The sequence below is a fragment of the Brienomyrus brachyistius genome, chromosome 22 (genome assembly GCF_023856365.1).
Source record: "Brienomyrus brachyistius isolate T26 chromosome 22, BBRACH_0.4, whole genome shotgun sequence".
Taxonomy (NCBI): Eukaryota; Metazoa; Chordata; class Actinopteri; order Osteoglossiformes; family Mormyridae; genus Brienomyrus; species Brienomyrus brachyistius.
In genome coordinates, this window is record NC_064554.1 from 17,956,291 (window position 1) to 17,972,406 (window position 16,116).

Below are 16,116 nucleotides of genomic sequence, written 5' to 3' on the forward strand. Positions count from 1 at the left end.
CCATCCAGTGAATGTTAGGGCGTGTTTGTTAGCAGTGCGCGGCTAGCAGGAGTCACAGACTGCCACCAGAGAGGAGGCAGACAAGCAGCGGTGAGACAGGAGCCTGAAGGGCACTGTGCCCCGGAGCTCGAGTCCAGTAGTCCCCACACACACAGGAACACACAAAGGCAGGGTTCAAATGCATGGGCTGGTCCAGACTCACGGGAGTGCTATGGGGGGGAGGTGGGGCTCTTCACTCGCCAGCGCTAACGTCATGTGGCGGCACAGAAAGAGGCTCTAGCCATCGCCGTATCTGGGACTGTTCCCTTCGCTCCCAGTCCTCCGCGAAAAAATAGGAGAGACATTTCCCCTTGCAGCAGAAGGCGACCTTCAGTCCTCCTCCTTGTCCTAGCCCTACATCCATGGCTTTTTACTACCGTCGCTCTACGGTCAATTACATTACAGGTAATTTGCACGTACTGGAGATTGAAGTTTAATTAGACAAACTGGAGTAATTAAGGCCTTCGTTTAATATAATAACGGTGTGCCGAGTCCCCCATAATGTGCCCGGCGTAAGGGGGGGGTGGCAGAAGGATCCAATTCCTTTTTTCATCGACAAAGGACCAGCTTCCCACTCCCCCCGCCAGTCTGGCTGCCGTCCATAAACACATTCACACTTGCCCATTCCTGTCCACATGCTCACCCCCCCCCCCAATCAAGGCACACTGCTGGTTCAGCAGGAGTTTGGTGTGTGGGGGGGGGGGCGGGGGGGGGACAGCTCCACAACATCCTTTGTTTCTAATCGACCCTCTTTCCCCTGAAAGCTGGTGACATTAGCAATGCACTCTCCTACTCCCCACCAGCCTCATCACCTGACACATCCCCCCCCCCCCCAGAGCATTTCCCGCTGCTGTCCCTAACGGGGTCACGCCCGTGGTTCCAGCTGCTGTCTGAAAGCCCGACTGCATTTGTCAGGGTTCGGGGGGGGGGGGGGGCGTGCAGTGCCACATAACCCCACAGCCGTTATTATTTTAATAAGTAGACCAGTTCCAGCTAAAAATAAATAATAAAACACGTCAGGGCGGCTGGTGCAGCCTCTGTGAACAAACCCCCTCGCCCGCGCCGGTGACCTGGCCTAATGACTATCCGCAGAGTCCCAGAGGGAAATGCCGCTTGGGAATGGGGGGGGCTACACACCGTATGCTGGATGCCCCGCTGCACGGAGACACACAGGCACAAACTGCATTTAAACTTTCTGCCTGCTCCCGGTCCCTCAAATTAAGTCCGCCTTTTTCTGTCCTGCAAGCCTTTATATATACACCTAATCTCTCCTCATTCTCGTGGCCATGTTTAAAGTTCGTGAACCTTTACTGCATTCCAAGGCGAAGGAGCAAAACAGAGCAGAAGCGCCGAGGAGCGCTTTGCGCCTTTGTCAATAAGCCTCAGTTTCCACAAATTCGTAAACGTTCGAGAGATACTCAGCTTCGTGGAGGACAGGAGTGGCGACAGGAGGTTGGATCCCGGCAGACTGCTATCAGACGTAACCAATCATCAGTCTCGCCTTGAGCCAGCTGGCCGAGGTCGCCGGCATGCGGCGAGGAGAATTCTGCTGAGGTCGCTCTTTCGCATCCGGACGCGCCCTTCACGCACACGCGCTGCCCGGACACATGCGACCCCCACGCCGGAGTGCTGGAGGTCAGGGGCGAAAGGTCGGACAAAAGAAACGGGAGATTGGGAGCATCGCTGACAGAGACCGGACGGAAACTGAAAGGAGGAGGAGAGAGAGAGAGAGAGAGAGAGAGAGAGAGACAGCGTGAGTGACATTGCGACCACTCTGCATCATCAATTAGGCGAGCTGAAGTGGCACAGAGCAGGAACAAGTGCAAACCAGTCCGGCTCACGGGGAGAAATAAATGACTGTGCCCTTATTGAACGCAGCAAGGCATATAGTATTTCAGACTACTAATGTCACTGCGCCTTTGTGCCAGCGTTATTGATGAAGTCTGTTTCAAAGAAAATAATCCCCTCGGTTTACCAGCGTTTGAGATTTCTTTCTCAGTTTAGAAGATCAATATGGGGGGGTGGGGGCAGATAAAATGCAGAGAGCAGGGAAGTAACACGGCACACGATAAACTCGGCAGGGCCACCACGGCACAGATACCCGGATCAAAGGCTCCAGTGAAGCACGGTACAGTGGCCCGGCCTCCTGTCACACCGGCACACGCACCCCCACCTCCCCGGGCCAGCAAGGGAGGGGAGGACGGTTTGGAGGCCGGCCCGGCTCCCCCTGGAGCAAGCCGCTCGGCAGCGGAGCGTGCAGGCGCGCAGACTCCCCCCGCAGTGGATGAGAATGGCGGGCTCTGCGGGGAGGGCTGCTCCGGCAGTCTGATGCTCCGCCCGTCATCGCCATGTCAACAGAGCCAGCTGTAACGATAATGGTTTAAAGGGCTCTGCGCTTCTGTTTACCGGCTGAGGGGACAAAAGGCACATCTGACACGCCCGTAAAGGGCAGGGGGGGGGGAGGGACCTTAAAGCCCCGCACTCGCTATTTGGGAAATCTGTTTGCCAAATAGATGTTTTCACCATGTAGGATTAACCATTGCGGCAATATAGATGAGATGTACCTGTCAAACAATGCCTTAGTCCGAAAAACAAGACCTACCAGTATGTCACAGAAGAATACCTGCTGTTAAAGGCAGAAACGTTGATTTGAAAAAGCCATGTTACCCTCATGTTTTTCCCCCCCCCGCTTGATCTACAAGTCAGCCGATTCTTTCTCACCTAAACCTTCGAGCAGCTGGGACACAAAGCAGAAGCCTGCAAAGCTGATACTGCACGACTCACACATGGTCAGGCGACTGCAAGCGCAGGAACCGCACCCCCAACGTTCAAAGCGATAGACGTGATGTAACCAATTCACTGGTTTAATTAAAGGCACGTGTAATCATCGACGTGCTGGCAGCCGTGCATGTCCAAACGATGCGGTCGGCATGTCAACGGGGACCATGACATCTCTCTCTTGCGGGCACCAGCGGTTCGGCTCCGACTTATTGCGTGCCACAACTGACCTTTATAGGAGTGGATTTTCAAAAAGTGTGGCATCATTTGGTCCTTTGGAAATGGAAGGAGGAGCTGTTGCTCTGAGGGACAGGGCAAGCTGCATGCGCATGCATGAGCCAGCCTGTTGGGGGCACCATTGAGTGGCATTGTGAAAGGAGGAGGGGAGCTCTGGGCGGGTGTGTGTCAGTCCATGTCTGCATCCCCCCCCCCGGGAGCGACAGCGAACCGTCCTCCTGTGAGAGACAGTATCCGTGTCCAACTCGCGCGACCGAGCAGAAACGCGGGACGTGGCCAAATGCACTTGCAGTCAGAGCCGTCTTGTGTTGCAGATTTCCAGCCTGGCTCCTCTCCGCTGCAAGCAATTACCGTGAACCGACCTTCAACCTCCCAATGTCACTGTTCTCAGATACTCACCGGCGGAAGATTCCAGAAAGATACCGGCTCTCCTTTTTCTATGGTTCGCAAACAATCAGGGGAACAGCGATCTGTAACGTTTGCTTATTTACCTGTAATAGCGCACTCCTTCTCGGACACAAAAGGAGGGACAGGAAAGGTTGAAGCAATCTAATTAGGATTTCATGCCGTCGTGTTTTTTTTTTTTTATTCCATAGTAATGGCATAGGTGAGGAATCAGAGTTGAGCGAATTAAATATGAAGGCACTTATTCTGGGGTTAATAACGTGACATTTTATGTATAGCGGAACAGGAAAAAGGGGGGGGGGGATGCTGTCAGGAGCCCGGCCGTCTGAGGGAGAAAACGTCAAAAGCCGCATTATCAAATGTCAAGGTCTTTAGCGAGGAGAACAATGGTGGAGCGCGCTGTCCTCGGCTCGGCGCATGGCAGGACGGCACCGACTCGCACCCCCGACCAGCTGCTCCGGCATGCATAATGAAGGACCGCGGCACAAACACGGGGAGGGGCGTGTGCGCCCTGACCCTCACGCCCCCCCCACCACCACCATGATTGAGGGGGGGAGAGAAGCCCCATCTTCAGCTGCTGGCAAGACGATGATGAGATGGAGGGGGAGGGGCAGGGGACACGGTGGCTGGTGTTCGCTGCGTGTGGGATTAGCCGCCGTGCAGTGGAACAATCCCCCCCCCACACGGAGGCAGCTTATTATTCAGCTGCACACCCTTTGCAGAGGATCAGCGGCAGCCCTTTGTGTGCGCCTGTTTACGTTACATCGCAGTCACTGCTTTGCATGCACTAGTCACCAAAAGGCTGGAGCTGGCATCTTGATAAAGGCAGATGCAAAGCCGAGGCGCCTACCCATTTGTCCACGAGCTTACCTTCTCCTGGCGTGCACCTACCTTTGCAACCAGCTCTCATTCCCCACCATTCTGACTGTCAGCTCCTTTGACAATGTGGAGATCCGTCCTTTGTGCCGACCCATGATGCAGTGCAGCAGCATTAGCTGGCAAAGGCCAAATAGGACATTACAGTGCTTCAGAATTAACCTCATCCAATTAACAATTAACCTCATCCACATCTTCCCACCTACCCTCCCCACCCCACAGCTCACCCAGCACGGGATGGATACTAAAAAAAAAACGCAAAAATTTATAAACAAAGACATTTAACCTAAGGAAAGATGAAGTCTGACTGCTGCTTCCAGATGTGTAACAGCCCCCATATCTAACGCCCCCCCCCCCTCTCGATTCTGACCCTGACGTGCCCTGGGTTGTCATGAGTGAGCTGTGGTGCACTGGCTGCTTTATGGACCATATCTGCTCAGAAAAGCCGAACCAAACCCGGCTCTGTCCTGACCTTCACCCTCTCCGCTAATCATGAAACATCAGGCCCAGGTCTCATCCCAAATATACGGTTGTTTTAAATTAACACAAATAAATAAATATAATTTCGGCAACATTTCCAGCAAGTTTTACTAGTACCTACTTCAAAATTTTGAAGGGCTTTTTTTCGTGCCTGATTTTAAGAGGAAATGTTCTGATTGTGTTTGTTATACACCTACATGGCATGATGTAAGCAGTGTTTACAGTGAAAACTGCGAAAATGGAGCAGCTTCAATACGCTGCTGAAACCAGGTTGGTGGAGGGGGGGGGGGATTAAGACCTGGTTAAGGCTGTTAGAAGAGGATTTATATAGGAATCTGAAGGTGGTCCAGCCCTGGTTTTTAATTTTGCCGCAGAACAGTGCAGTGTTGGTCAGGTGATGTGCTCTGTTTGGTGAGGGACTCCCGTGCTTCCTTAAGGACACGCGAGTCGCTGTGGTCGGGAAGGAGCAGAACCAGTGACGGGTCAGAGTTTCCACAACAAGCAGAACCTCCCGGCCTCAGCGGCACCACAGCCAGAGGCTCGGCTTACCGGCGGTTCGGTACCGCTCCATGGAAGAGCATCACTGCTCGATAAGGTTCATTCAGCCAGGATCCATTTACGTGTAGAATTCATACATAAGAATGTTACAGAAGGAACACAAAGCTCGTGTACAGCGAAAATAACAGTAGATGGATTATTACTGTAAGACTCACTTAATATAAATTATATTAAACTATTTTATGGACAATGAAAATATGAGGAACGATTGCCTCAGGTCCACTGATACTCGCACCCACACAGAGCATCGCCGATATCACGAGACAGACAAAGCTGTTTAAGATATGCTGCTCTTCCTGCGTCGTTCTCCTCTGTTTTAGGAGAACTACATCCCCAAAAAGAGGGGAGAGATACAACCTAGAAGTTCTCAAGTGTGAGATGAGGTCGTCAGCCTCGCCGTGACACATCCCATTATTCCACCGTGCTCGGAAAACATACCGTCGAGATTTTAACCTTGATGCGTCGTTAACGTGGCAACCTGCCGCTAACGATGGCGATGCATAGCTGCGGAAAGACATCGCGGAAATCTCTTAAGAGACATTAAATGGAACAATGCCTTAATATATTCAAAACAACAACAGTGATATTGAGGGCCGATGCATTAAAATGAGCAGGATGATGGGTGTGATGGAGCAGGAAAGCACTGGCATGCTCGGCAGTCCGCTGAGAGCCAGCTTGGCCGAAACCACGGAAAAGGGCAAAGCGCATCGATTTAGCTGCACCCAGATAAAGCAAGTCGAGATGAAAAGCTAAATGCAAGCGGGGCACTAAAGCACATGCTCTGTTTTGTTTCTGCTTTTTTTTTCCCTCTACAGCCCCTTGTTGGAGTCATGCAGTCCTTCAGGGAGCGGAGCGGTTTCCACGGCAACCAACCCTGCTACCAGCAGGAACCACATGAATTATCACGCCTTGAGAATTACAGACATCATCACGGCCAGGCCAGACAGGGCTACGAGACGCACTCCCTCTCGGCACCGGCCGCCGCGGCCGCAGGACCGGGATCTAAGGATTGCTACGGCCAGACGGCTTACCAGGGCTACGATGCCAGCCCCGCACCGGCTAAGAAACAGTACAAAGGGGGCAAGACTTCGGGCCAGCCCCTGCCTGGCGGTTTTGGCAACCGTCTGGGCGCCGCCTACTTGGCCCAATATTTGAGTGAGGGCCACCTGCAGCAGAAGTGGGAGGACCCTACTCACCTGCCCCAGTACAAGCAGGACATGGTGGGCAGACTGGAAGCCGCCACGGGCCCTGGGGGAACCACCCCCCAGTATCTCGAGCAGAACGTGCAGCCCATTTCCCAGAGTCAGTGCTCCCATGCTGCCCAGCCTTCAGCTCCTATATATACCAGCCACCATCAGCAGAACCTGCCCCAGAACACCTCCCCCTCCCCTCTAGCCTACAGCCAAGGGCACCTGCATTTCCCTCAGCACTCTCAGTCCCTGTCGACCTCCACATCTTCCTACATGGAGAAATGCAGCTCCATCCCCCACTGTTACAAAGGCTATGCCATGCCTCCCAACTCCCAGTTCAACCGGCCAGTAGGAAGCAACAATAGCCTGAAGCAAAGTACCTACATATCCCAGAACAGCTACACGTATCAGCAACCTGCTTCCAGAGCTGGGTACGACCAGCAGGCTTCCCTTCAGGGCATCTCCGGCAGCCAAGATGGCCTTTCAAAATACCAACACTTCAGTCAGCAACAGCAAAAACTACTGCCTTTCAGATATGGCAGTGAGGTCACCAGAGCATTACTACCAGAACTGTAGCCCCAGCTCCAGCCACTCACCAGCCCGGTCAGTAGGAAGGTCTCCTTCCTATAGCTCCACCCCTTCCCCTCTGATGGTCAACTCCGAGACATTCCAGTACAACCAGCAGCCAATCCACACAGGAAACCCATCCTCGGCAAATCTCCCAGAACAGGGCCTTCTGATGCCCCCGCACTCCCACACATCCCCCAGCATCAACCACCCTACGGCAAGCTACACCAGTTCCATGAAGGACAGATTCTCAGAGAAACTGCTGTCCAACCCAAGCCTGTGGAGCCTAAACGCCTTGACATCTCAAGTGGAGAACATCTCTAACAACGTTCAGCAGCTGCTGCTCTCAGAGGCCCTAATAGCTAACAAAAAGGGCAACAAACGCAGTGGTACCAAAAAGGGTGATGAATTTAAGGGCCAGCTTCGATCCCTTGAGGAAAGTTCATGCTCAGATGTACAGCAGGGCACCCCTGTACCAGAGAATTTCAGTACTCCACAGTCGATCCACACCGAGATGCAAGAAGGAGGATATTCCAGCAGCTCAGAAGATCAGATGGAGAGGAACTATTACTGCTGTGGCCAAAACAGGAGCCCAGCACAAGCAAATGCCAACCCACAGCTCACCCAGGACCTGGTGTCCTCCTGCTCGCTGACATCACCTAATGACATGTCCAAGTCAGAGGACTGCATTCCCAGCTTGCAGAGTGCCCAGACCGGAGATAATCTAAATGCTCTCCCATGGCTGCAAAGCACACCGGCCCAAGAATCTGTCAACGCCTCACTGACAAACACAGCAGAGAAGTCACCTCAAAGCACTGTCACTCCCAGCCCACAGGAAGCAGGGCAGAATTCCCCACCAGCTAGGCAGGGTCAAGAGGACCCACTAAAGGAGAACTTTGAGGAGTTAGCTTGGTCAGAGAAGCAAGCTGATGAAAACAAAGCGATGAAGGAAACTGCCATCGCCGACTACAACAACCAGACTGGGGTCTCTCAGGCAAGCGAGCAGGAGGAACAGAAGACTGAGCAAAATTGGCCTGAGGAGGACAAATGTCAGGCTTTGTTTCATACTGTAAGCAAAGCTCTGGCTGAGAAACAATATCACAACGACATGGAGAACAAACCAAACCAGTACTATCTAGCCAGAGTGGATTCTGCTGAAAAGTCAGATGGCATCTCCCACCTCACCCACAAAGGAGCCGCAGATGCTGGCGAAATATTGATGAAGTCGGAGATGTACAGGTCAGAGATGCCCACTGATTCTGACATGCCAGAAAAAACAATGTCATTCTTTTGGAGAGATGACCTTGTACAAGATCAATATTTAACCGTGAAGGAGGACAACTCAGAGCTCCCGCAATTTACCACCAGGAGTGAGCTTTTAGAAGAGAGGCTTTTAACTGTCGAGAAGGAGACACGGGAGGCTCTTGAAGCGCAGCCCTCTGTCCTCTCCCATCAGCCCGCTGAAGTGAGAAAGGAGAAGGAGACTCTTCTACCCTCTGAGGAGGTCATTAATAATACAATATGGTCACGGGAGTCTGGAGACTTCTGCCATCTGGCTGAGGAACACGGAGGCAAACCTCCAGTGAAGGCAGAGAACGCGACGCAAGACGCAGTGCTCACCGGAGCTGAAAGGAGGTCAGTCGCTTGTGATTCTGTCTCCCTCTCACACTCCATAAAAACCGCTTTCTCTGCCCTTGTGGAAAAGGCCACGCCTCCAGGTCAAGTCAGGGAACACACTGACCGTCGCGATGCAGAGGTGCTAGAGCCCGACTCCCCCCAGTTGCCCGGCAAGTCCATCCTGCACTCAGCACCTTCCTGGGCCGACACACCACCTTCCCCGAAAAAAGGCGATGAAGACATAGAGCCAGGAATAAGCAGCCCTAGTGCGGTGACGCCCTCCACAAAGTCTGAGCCGGTGGCCCCTCTGGCGAACATCAGAGTGCTCAACAGAAAACTTGGACGGGGAAGGAGAAGCCAGGCAACGAGACGGATAGAAGCAGGAGGCCGAATAAGAAGGCACCCCGGAATGGAGGCAGAAGGGGTCACAGCCGATCCCCAGACAAACACCCTGCCGTGTACAGAAAGCGGGCTTTTCCCAGATCAGCCAAACTCCAGCCAAACACCCAAACGGTTTGCTGAAAACTTCCCATCCAGGATGTGCACCCGATCCGTTACTGCTTCGGCTGCGCCCAAAGACTGCAACCACTTCAAAAGGCAACTGGGACCAAAGATCCCAGAGAGAACAGCTTTGGAATCCCCTGGTCTCCTCAAGGACTTAGTCACTAAGATCAAGTGGATGAGGCAAAAAGGTCCAGAGACCACGACTACGGATGAAGCGAGCTGCATGGGAAGCTTAACGTTGAACAGTCAACAGGATGACAACCAGGACACTGCTTCACATCTACCCCCCTTGACAAAAGACCAGAAGCCAATGGTACTTAGGTCCCGGAAATCCACGCAGGAGAACCCACTTAAAGAAAAGGGAAGAGAGAAGAAGATACCGTGCCACCTTCCCAAGAAGATGAAGGAACCCAAGAGACCAAAAGACACACTGCTGAATGATGAAGGCTGCCCAAGTCTAAAGCAAACCCAAGCCAGTGCACTGAAATCTTACAGAACCTTGCCTACCTACCCTGATGAGAAGACTGTATCCCTCAACAAAAGAAAATCAAGCTTCCATTCAAGCATCCCATTTAAAAAACACAAAGGGATGAAACCAGGCGCACCTGAGACAAAGGAGCTTCATCTGCCAGCTACACTGATGACCATGAAAGGCCCTAAGAAGAAACTTAAGCAGGTGGAGCACCTTCAAGCATCTCTGAGCAGCTGCCTTACAAAAGACATACCTACCGTTAGCGGTACAGGTGAGATCCACTCTACTCCTCCTCAGTGTCCGACAAAAACAAAGTATCTACCACCAAGGAAAGGCAGAGGTCTAAAGTATGAGGCAATGGTACAAAAAATCACATCAGCGGGGTCGAAAAAGCATGTTCCATTTCCTCAAGCTGAGAACACTCCTATGGAAGTGACCTCAAAGATGACACAGCAAGATCTAGTGCCAAAGGAGATGGAAAAGCCCGCAGAGGTGATGCCAGAGGACAGCAACATGTGGCGCATTGTTCCAATGCCGGATGCCGACTGTGCCAAAGCCACTATCAGGAGGAGGAAAGGGGTATCCACTGAGAATGAGGAGGAAGTCAGGGTGGCAGCAGAAGCCGGGGTAGTGGCGGAAGCCAGCAGCCCCACTGTCAACACACCTAGGCTAGCAAAACAGCGAGCAATTAAGAACAACTATGAGATGCACCTGAAGCAGAGGAGGAAAAGGAGGAAAGGTCCCATTCTCCCCGAGAATGTGACCAGCACAGAGCAGCATGGACCGCGCCCTGCCTCTGTAGTGCCCGACTACACGGGGGACCTGACAGGCAGCTTACAGGCAGGCACAGCAGTCGGCGCATGCAAAAGGGGAAAACGCAAGACACCCCCTGCAAGGAGGAACCTGGCAAAAGTGCTGGGCAAAGACAACAGCAAAAAGCAAAACATTATCAAAAAATCGGGGCCCAAAAGGAGGAATAAAAAGACTTCAAAACCAGGGAAACCTACAGAAATGGGACGAAGAACTAAGGCAAGGCAGATGGAGCAAAACTCTCCAGTGGTGCAGGAGAACCAGCCAGAGATGACTTTAAAATACATCTTGTATAAGACTCAGAAAAATGAAAGCAGGCCCTTTTTCAGCCCATACGTTCACATTGACAGCTCAAGAAACTTTGCTTCCCTTTGTACCATTGTCAACAGGCCTGAGGAAGAATTGCTTCTTCTTCAAACCATGAAAAAGAACTCCGCCAAAATAAAGAACTCGGTTACTGTTGCCAAGGCAATACCGAACTCCTCAGTCATGCTGCAGGGGCCCTTAGTCAATAAAAACCTAACTGACAGGTGTCTAACTTGTTGCCTGTGTGGAAAGCCAGCAAATTACAGAGAGCTCGGGGACCTCTGTGGGCCATATTACCCTGAGGACAGCATACCAAGGAAGACTCTGTCTCTCAGACACAAATTGGAGTCCGCGGATGACAGAGAGAAAATGAGCTGCAGCGCGGCGCCAAGAAGCCCTCCAAAGAGAGAGGCTGTGAGTGGCTTTAGCTGCTGGGGAAGCCGCGGGCTCCAGTCCGGAGTGACCAGGAGAGCAGAGGGGCTTCCGTGGGGGAGCGGCACGCCACGGCCTAGCTTTCGGGAGCAGTACCGAAAGCTGCAGCGGTTCCAGAACTACGAAAGGAGACCCGGGGACGGCGACAGCGCCTCAACCCTGCTGCGGAGGATACAGCTGGAGGCAGAGGCAAAGGAGCACTGGGCACACGAGGCTTGCATTGTCTGGACTAATGGCGTGGTTCTGGTTGCGGGAAAGCTGTATGGCCTGAAGGAGGCTGCTCAAGCTGCAGCTCAAACAGTAAATGCCCCCCCCTCAGTGAACTCCCTTGTCAGCACTGTCGAGGATTAGCTTCGTGAGATGCAAGCGTAAACAACCCCCATATACATATAGTCTACATTTCAATATACATTTTAAAAGTAATGTTATGAACAATAATACATTTCATATGCACAAATAGCTAGTTCGTTTATATATATTTCAAATCTGATTGCATAGTCGTTACTATATGAAAATCTTCTCCCTAAGGTGTATGAATTTCGAACTTTAACAAAAAGTTGCCATTCGTTATCGACTTACAGCATGTTAGTATTGTTTCGAATGTCATATCGAACAGGCCCTATGTTTTACAATATGAAAAAACGCTGGTTTTTCTGTATCTCGGGGAGATTCGACTCGCTAGCGGGCCAGCGCGTTTAAACTAGGGGGTGGAAATCGCTTCGCGGGTATCGCTCAGCTGCGCTCTCTTCTCTCACCGCGCAGCCATGCTCGCGTTGCCAGAACGTGGGCGCGTCCGTCAGCTGCTGCCGGAAAGGCTGTCCTCAGAAGTTCCACTTCGTCTGTGCCAAAGAGACGGGTGAGGCCCTTCACTTGGTCGGTCTCTGTGTGTGTGTGTGTGTGTGTGTGTGTGTGTGTGTGTGTGTGTGTGTGTGTGTGTGTGTGTGTGTGAGAGAGAGAGAGAGAGAGAGAGAGAGAGAGAGAGAGTATGTATGTGCACATGTTTGTGCGGAACCCCTGCCCCAATTACGCAGTGCCCACACAAAGCTGAAACGTGCCACTAAAATCATCACCCTCTCTTTTAACTACTGAGTAACTGTAAAGTGTAACATTAATGATAGGCTTGCTTACGTTATCAATATGATGTAATCAATGACAGTTTAATTTCTAATATTTAAACCATACCTTTTCATTCTTGTCATCTCAGGTTGCTTGTTGCAAGAAGACAACTTCTCGATGAAATGTACAAAACACAAGGTAAAAACTCTTCCTTAAGTCCCCCAAACTCAAACCAAGCGACACATGAGGTTGCTTTGATATGATCTTCCGGGAAAACAGCCAATTGCAGTTATTGACTGCTGTATCTTGTGCTGGCACTCGTGTTAACACCATGCTCCGATAGAAAAGGGGTGGCTTTTGTGCGCTGCGACGCTTGTCTGGTGCGGCTTGCGGGAAAATCATATACAAACAACGCAAAACGCAATATCGATAAGCTTAAGGAAGCATTGTAAACAAACCCTTACTGAATAACTCACACCAAAGCCAATGCGATTATATACTTGCCCCCCCCCAAAAAATAAACCTTGAAATAATGGCATTTCGTTTTTCGCACTGAAAATGGCTATGACTCAAAACATGACTGTCATTACCAGTTTATTCACTAACATAGTAAATGCTCTAAGTATTACTAAACATAGCCGTGAAAAGCATCATTACTGGCATCCATGTTTCCTCTGTCCTGCTGGGATCTTACGGTTGCCTCGGTCGCCATCTACTGATCGTTCAGGGAATCTTTACTGAGGGCAGGCAGAACCTAAAAAGCGGGTGGGTTACGCGTCACTAGTAGCAACAGCCTTCCTAACACAGAGATCCGCTAAAACTTGTCATTGATCAATAAAGCCCCCTACCCTTGCTTCCCAAATAATGAGCACCCAGAACAGACAGGGTGCACGCCGACCCGAGGATCTAAGGCTTCGGTCTCAGCGATGCCAATTTGCAGCCTTAATCAAAAGGTGGAGGGAGTACGGATGCCGCCTCCATTTGGGGCTCTTAAGCTGCAGCTTTTTTCTTTTCTTTCCCTTTGACACCAACAAGGTTACAGTGGGAGGTGCAGCGCGCGAACGGCGGCGTTACCGAGCGCCCTTTATAATAAGTCGAAAGCACAAGGGCGTTAAGGTACGTCTCCCTGCTTTTGGGAATCGCGTAGGTGTCTTGAAAAGAGCGCTGTTGTATCCCACCGTGGTTCGGAGAGAAGTAAAAATGTGCAGTGTCGTGAAAGCAACGAAAAAAGGAAGCATAAATATTTATACACAGAAAATGATTTTAATAACGAAGGCTACTGGAGGACGTTTCTGGTGTGTCTCTCTGCAAGGGGAGCTGGCTTGCCAGCTGCAATGTTTTGCCCAGTGCATCCCTCGTCCCTGCAAGGAGACCCACCATAGAGTGCAGCCAATTAAAAGCAGACGCTGAAGCAGAACTGCACATTGAAGACCTGGCAGCTCGAATCCTGCCCTGCAGATGTACTAGACCGTGTGTATGTGTATGTTTACACTCAGATGCTCCTGTCTTTGTGCATGCCACTGTTAGAGCAGACGTCCCTCCCCAACACGCTCGAGAATCGTTCCTGTGCTTTGTTTTTCAGTCAGCTTGAGAGCCAGCCCGTCTTCTGAAGACCTCCTATGCAGCGCACAGACGTGTCCCAGTGCTGTTAAGTCAAAATGGATTAAAGCGGGGCGCGCCGCATACAAACTGAAAAGGGGAGGGTGTTGTGTAGCAAAACTGCAGCAATACTGACGCTGGACAAAAAAGGCAGAACTGTACAGCATCCTTATGATCGTGGGTATTTCAGTTCTTCACGGTTTTTTCCCTTAGAAAGCAGCACTTAAGCAGATTTCTTTAACGAAGTAGGCAACCTGAAGAAGACACCGTTACTATATGGTATATTTGGTCTACCATAAAATGGCAATTGGATGTGCTGTATAGAAAAAACTGAGTCTGGTATTTTGTTTGAGGGGCAATTGGTTCATCTACGGACTACGAAGGCCTACCAAGACACTCGGCACCAAATTTTGCAGTTGTCAGAACATTAAAATGTGTTCAAATGCGTTCGGATTCAACATGTTCGCTTACGTCTTAACAATGTATATGGTGTGCTTTCCGGGAGTAAATATTCTGACATAAAATGTATTTTAATATAATGCTCTTCCATGATGTATTTTGATGTGCATTTTAAATATATGCCACATTTGAATCATCGGTATCTGTTCAGCTTTATCATTTCAAGCTGTTGAGTTTCACCGAGTTCAGCAACGCGAATATGTGTGATCTTAACTGTGGGAGTCGACGAGAGAAACGAGCGCATCACTGGGAGAACGGCGCTGGACCTCGTGCTTGCTGCACAAATGAGCTCGCGAACGGCTCCTCCACGCTGCGCCTTTCAACTGGAGCTCGAGACCGCTCATATTCCGCGGGCTCATCCTGAGAGCGTGCACGTGCCGCGACCCAGGGACAGAACCGGATGGAGAAGCAGCTCAAGCGACTCGATATAATTAATGGCGAATACATACAACGTAGCCCGTTCAATGTACTGCAATGATCTCATTTAGGTTAAATTTGTAACAGATTATATAGAGAACATACAGGCAACGTGGACATCGCACCAAACGATTCTTATGATAATGATTCTTTAATATAATTATTACTTAATGGTGTACATAAGTATTGAACAATGTTTAAATGTGATGTACTTAAATAATTGTGTATAGTATTTCTTAGAGATGTTTATTTTATATAAATAAATATGTTAATTGCCTATAAAATGTTATTAAAAGAACGACTTAAAGTGTTTTTTGGAATGCTACTTGTCCAGGGTGGGAATGCTATCTAAAAGGTAGGCGGTTTTTAAAAAAACTATTCTGTAAATAATACAAAATTCCATTTGAATGGGAACAGGTTACTGTTTTCGAATCTCAACACTGTCACTTGAGCCGTTTATTGTAGTTGATTCTTTATCAATACAGAATTTTTAACATTCTAGTTAATCTTACCGCAATATAACGATAATTATTTCAAGTTGTATGGAATTATACGGACATGACTATCATTAATAGTGTATTATTGATAAATTAGAGAATTAAGTATAAAGACCATATTATATATGGATACATAAACCTCCCACCTTCCTGAAACCCTCTTCCTCATGAGGAAGCACATCAAAAAGAGCAGGTTACAAAATTTTAATTTTATTTACATTCTTAAAGTGAAATCAATGAGCATACAGTCTGACCGAACATCTTAGTTAAAAAAAAAAATGATACAAGTTCACACTCACAACAGACTGTTTTTTTCAAGCTGGGCCCAAATGCACAGCTGTTCATAAAATTATGTCTTGAAATCATATCAAATACCTAACAGGCAGAAAGGCCATGAGATCAGGGATTTCCAAGACCCTGCAAAAACTGCATCTGCATCCAGCAGTACAAGTAGAGCATCGACATAAGACAACCTCATCTGTTATTAATACCCCTCATCAGTCATCCATTCCTAGCATTCAACTTTTGCCAGTTCATTGCTTTATTTGCTTAGAATTTTACAATGTAATCAGGCAATCGTTTGGATGCAGCTATCCACAGGCAATATGCTCCACATTAAACACCTGATTTCCGGCACAGTCCTCATGCATGGAAAACTCTAAAGACGACGCGGTCGTTCTCGTTCTGAGTATGTCGGAATGTCTTTAAGGTAAAGCTCACAGCCCACTTCCCTATGATACACGTGTAACATGCTTGTAAGGCCGCTGCTGAGCCCCAAACACTACCAACGCCACCGCCGTGACAATGCGAGGACACC

At 49.9% G+C, this 16,116-nt stretch overlaps 1 protein-coding gene across 1 annotated transcript in view; it reads left to right on the forward strand.

Moving 5' to 3' along the window:
- LOC125717707 (retinoic acid-induced protein 1-like) overlaps window positions 1-15,112 on the forward strand; it is a 31,826-nt gene extending 16,714 nt beyond the window's left edge. The window contains 6 exon segments of the mRNA XM_048990920.1: window positions 6,189-7,079; window positions 7,081-11,571; window positions 12,034-12,127; window positions 12,476-12,525; window positions 13,363-13,443; window positions 13,910-15,112. Of these exon segments, the coding sequence (XP_048846877.1) occupies window positions 6,204-7,079; window positions 7,081-11,571; window positions 12,034-12,127; window positions 12,476-12,525; window positions 13,363-13,443; window positions 13,910-13,918 (5,601 nt within the window). The 5' untranslated portion in view covers window positions 6,189-6,203 and the 3' untranslated portion in view covers window positions 13,919-15,112.
- The last annotated feature ends 1,004 nt before the right edge of the window (window positions 15,113-16,116 follow it).